General features: G+C 35.1%; 1 protein-coding gene across 1 annotated transcript; it reads right to left on the minus strand.

The window, feature by feature from the left end:
- Positions 1-737: 737 nt before the first annotated feature.
- On the minus strand, positions 738-2701 carry LOC145823764 (uncharacterized). The gene is made up of 2 exons (XM_082923282.1): positions 2232-2701; positions 738-741 (listed from the first exon to the last, which is right to left on the minus strand). The coding sequence occupies exons 1-2, from the start codon at positions 2699-2701 to the stop codon at positions 738-740; spliced, it is 474 nt and encodes a 157-aa protein (XP_082779408.1).
- Between the last annotated feature and the right edge of the window lie 2598 nt (positions 2702-5299).

Genomic DNA, 5299 nt, shown 5'->3' on the forward strand with positions numbered 1-5299 from the left:
TAAGATATAGATATTATCTAATAAGAAATGCAAGTTTTAATATATTTTTTTTTTGAAAATTGATGAGAGAGATTAGGATTGAGAGACTATGAAATGTTTTTGTTATCTTTCCATTTGAAATTTATACATTAAGGGATAATTATTGTTTCTAAAATAATTAAATAGGTATGAGAGAAGTTGAAAATGATGTGTATAAGAGAAGTCTAAAAGGTTTGAGAGAAGTCAGTAAGTGCTGAAATTTTTTTTAAATTCAAAAATTAAGAAATAAGATGAAGATATTGGAACTCTCAAAAGTCTTTTGGGCCAAAAACCCCTTTTCTCTCATCTAATATATAGATTTAACCCATAGGTGACGTGTCATAAAATAGAGGATCCGGGGATTGGCAGAAAACACATTCTAACCACATTGTTTTGGTTGTAAGATTAACGAAACAATGTTAACGGAGCACAAACAAAATTTTCTCCACCTGTCCTCTCTTTCCCTTCCCTCTCACTCAAATCATTTTTGATCAAAATCATTCTGCCAAAATTTATCTATTCCCTCTCTTCTCTAGTTTGGGATCAAAATCACTCATCTTTTGAGTAATCTCTCTTGCCTCTCAACTAAAATTCAAGCACTTATGAAGCAGGGGCGGTATGTGTATAGGTATTGATACGATAGGGTCTTTTGGGAAGGAAAAAAAAGAGTCAATTTTTAGCTTTTTACTCATTTTGGATCATACCATCTCTCACATTTTTTACCTACAAAAAGACAAAATAGACTAAAAGAGCCAAAAAGCCAGCTTTTTACCAACTTTCCAAAATACCACAAAATGAATATATCGGTATGATAAAATTTAAAAAATAAGATATAAGTACGGTTTGGTACGTTTGTAAAAAAGATATTTATTTTTAATTTAAAGTAACGTAAAAATTAATAAAATTGTTTGATTTGTCAAGATCTAACCTACAATCAATATTTAATGTTAAAAGTAAAAGTATAAACTAAAATTAAATGTTGGCTTGGTATTGCACAGATAGAATTTTTTTTTTGAACATATGGGGTTTGGTTTGTGTATTTCAATAGATAGAAAAAAATTAAAAAAAATTTGAACAAATAGAATTTTGATAGATAAAATTCAGGAAAAAAATTAAACAGATAATAAAATTTGGACAGATATTTGGATAAATAAGAAAAAAAATTGAAGAGATAGTCAAAACAATTGAATAAATATATATAAATTTAAATAGATAGTCAAAAAAAATTAAACAGATAAAAAAACTCAATAGATAAATTAAGGGATAAAATTGAAAACAAAATGTCTTCTAACAATAAAAGGATTTCTCACCAAATTATTTCACAAAAAGTTGATTTCAGCATGGAGATTTGGGAAATAGATAACAAACAAAAGTTTTAAAAATAAATAAAAATAAAAAACACAACGCATAAAGCCAGCTTTGGGGTTGGGAAGTGAGATTTTAGCTTAATTTAGGATAAATTTTAAAAAAAGATAAAATAGGTTAAAATAATTAATAAGACAAAATGTCCCATTAAATTTATAATTATTTTACTTTTTCTCTCACAAATATCACATCCAACTATAAAAAAATCCAATCATCTTCCCAAATATAAAAATTTTAGCATACTAAAATAACCTAATAAAATAGCAACTTTTACACGTATTTTTTCTCAACTATCTATTAACATTCTATTATGAAAAAGAAGAAAAAGAAATAACACATGAATTTTACACGTATATATCTTTCCTCTCACAAATTTTTCATAAGATATGAAAAATATGTATATATCTCCTACATATATGTAAAATAAATTAGCTCCTAATTGAGCATTTTAATCATAAAATTAGTAAGTCACATGTTACTTTTCTATTCTGTTAATAGAATGTCAACAATAGGGGTTGGATTGAAATAAATCAAAAAAATTAATAGCAAAAATAATAATTACCCACAAGTAAGGGATAAAGTGTAATTTGTCCAATATTTAACTTTATCTAGCTTTTTAAGTTAGCATTATTCCATATTTTCTCTCATTCATAGAGAGAGAAAGAAACAAAAACAAAAACAAAACAAAACAAAAATGAAGAGAGAAGAGAGAAAGAGGAGTTTTCAGTTTCACTTTGTTATTTTTGGTGCTCTCTCTCTCTCTCTCCAAAGTAAACTTTTCCAATTTTTTTTTTTTTCCAGAGTCTGTAGTCATATATTCCATTTTGTTTGTAATCTCATTTGAGAACAGAGAGGAAGTAGAATTGGTAGATGAAGCTGATGAAGACGACAATAATGATAATGAAGTGGTGAAGTTGAATTCTATTTGTAATCGCTGGTGGAGAGCGAAGTAAGAAACTGGTTCCTTCTTCTCTTCCAATTCAAGTTCCCTAAGTGGTATAGCAGCTAGAAATCTCTTCATGAACTCTCTGCAACACTCTTTGCCACTGCAAATTTCGTCCTCACTTGCCTGATCGGAACTGACCCCTTCTTTCTCTACATTCTTGTATATCAAAGCCGAGTCATCAAACCTCAAAATGTATGCTTGGTTGCAACCCTCAAAGAGCTGCTCACCAAATGTGCCAATGATGTAGTAAGCGTTGACGTCCACTTTCAACACGAAGAAATGATCATTCCAGCTTACTATGTAAATCCTAGGCATGTCATTGTCACCCTCTGCGTTCTTCTTGATCTCATCCCATATCTGATCAAAAGACATGACTTCTTTCAGTGTATCGAACTTTTCCGGGCCGAAGAATCCAATAAAGGACTTCTTATGCAAGACCGATATTGGCAGAGTCCGGCTTGTAGGATGGTCTGGATGTCAAAATGCTTGTCGGGGAATTGGTTTATCAAGTTTTGATTGTCATAGAGCTTTCTCCATTTAGAGGAGCCTTCGACTATGAGCCTGTCGAATTGGGCCCTCGTTGGTGTGTTGTCTTGGTTGGATTGAAGCCAATTGGTAATGACTGCAGCCAGTGCTGTACATGTGCTTTCTCCGGCAGCTTTGTCGCTGCGTTGGTCGAAGGAAGCGAAGAAGACATTGGCTTTGAGCTTTGCTTGGCCATCTCTGCTGACTAGCTCATTTACTTCCCAATGACCAGTGGTGCTAGGTTCCGTTTGGTCACGAGCAGGTTCATTGACATCCAATTTTTGCAAAAAAAAAAAAAAATAGTTATGAAGAAAGGTTAGATTACAATTTTCAGCCTCACTAGTAGCAAAATATGTATTGATGTTGACAATCCAGTTATATATTAGTTGATATCGGACAATAAAAGTAAATATATTGAAATTTTAAAATCCCGATACATATTAGTTCGTATGTTATGTATGGGGCACTATTTAAAATCCTGCAAAAGACCCCCCTAACCCATGTTGGAATAGTAGCCCAAACACAAGCTTATACGAACTTTATGTATGGGTGTCACGACCCAAACCCGGCCCTATGGGTTTAGCACCGTAACCGGCCAGTAATCCGAGATTACTGAAGGCCTGTTTAACAGTAATACAGTAAAATAGAGTACAGGGCCTGGCGGAAGCCAAAACAGTAAATAAACAATGTCCAATGAGCTGTGACAGTCTGTATGCAAAAAAGACTTTTCATACATATATATATTCAGTACAGAAAAGTATACACAATATATACAATCATTCCGGATAGGGACTCAATCCCTTATATAACAGTACAGTACAGTGCTATCAGTCTATACAGTTTACAAAACAGGTACAGAGACAGAAGGGGGAATAAAAGACCCCTAAGCCATAGCATGGTAGGCTCGGAACCTCGCAGTGAGGCACAGTAGTTGGCTTGACAAAACTGGAGTTTACCCCGACGCTTCTAGCCGCGTTCTGGTGCCTGTACACCTACATATATATATGAGCAGTGAGCTAAAGCGCAGTGAATAACACAGTGTGTAAAGGGGTTAAGAATGAATGTCCTTGCAGTAATGAAAACAGTTCATTGTTTCAGTATATCAGTCATTCAGTCATATGTGGTACATCCCTTAGCATAGTAGTACAGTAAACAGTAGGTCTTAAAAGACTGAACAGTAAATGATGGCTATCAGTCAGTAAATAGTAGTGGTTTCAACGAGGGAACCGACAGAGATCTCTGTGACAGTAACAGTAAACAGTAGGTGCTAAGGATGCCACAATACAGTTCAGAATATAGGACATACATTCAATTAGTTAACAGTAATCAGTTCAGAAAGCAGTACAGTTCAATTGTTCAGAAAATAATCATTTTTGAACATATCTTTACACAGTTGTTACTCACAGAGTTCTGGGCTACAGTAAAGCTAGAGCGTGTCCCCAATCGCCAACCCTACACAATTTACAGATTGAACACACACTAAGCTACACAGTTGGGAAAGATAAAAACTTAACCCCTAATTTGCCTCGGTGTGTTCTACATCTATATCCTCAACAAGATGTCTTAAATTAGGCCTAAGAATGCCTAGGATGGGATGAGAATGCAAAGATGTGATCAGAAAATAGTTTCAGAATTTCAGGAAAACAGAGTCCCGCTCGAGCTCAGGTTTCCCCGCTCGAGTGGACATGCAACAAAGGTACACGCTCGAGCGTCAAATCCCTTGCTCGAGCGTACTGTAAAAGCACTGGATGGGTGAAATCTCCGCTCGACGGACGCCCGACGCCCGCTCGAGCGTGAGACACATGACTCCGCTCGAGCGTCCAATTCTCTGCTCGAGCGGACTGTAAAATAGTGCAAAGATACTGGATGCTCGGATTCCCCGCTCGAGCGCCACTTTCCCCGCTCGAGCGGGAGTGCAAAATCTGGAAAACCCAGATTGCACCTTCAAGCCAAAAACCAAGTTTAAATGCATCAAAACCGATCCTCTTGGGCTGAATTTCTAGAAAACACTTGTAAACATATAGAATGACATGATTCAAAGCTCAATTTGAGAAATCAAGGCCCAAGGGTAGTTTAAACAAACCCAATTTCAAACCAATTTCATGAACAAGGAGAACATGCAAACATGCATGGATTAAAACCATTTCAAAGCTTCAATTTGATGCTCTAAGGAGCCAATTGTTCCAAAAACAAGATGAAAACATGGTCCTAAGCATTAACATGGACATGCATGCAAAAATCCATGAAGAACAACCTCAAAAATGCAAGAGTATGCCATGCATGCAAAGATTAAGCTTCAATTCAACACTATTGAACCAATTGTAGACTTAAATCACTAGAGGCTCAAGAATCTTGCATGAATAAGCTTAAACACAACAATGAGAGGTTGAATTCCTTACCTAGAGCTTCAATTACAAGTGTAGAAGTCCAATAAGGCAAATCTCC

This window comes from Camellia sinensis, chromosome 4 (genome assembly GCF_055761805.1).
Source record: "Camellia sinensis isolate YWXY chromosome 4, ASM5576180v1, whole genome shotgun sequence".
Classification (NCBI taxonomy): domain Eukaryota; kingdom Viridiplantae; phylum Streptophyta; class Magnoliopsida; order Ericales; family Theaceae; genus Camellia; species Camellia sinensis.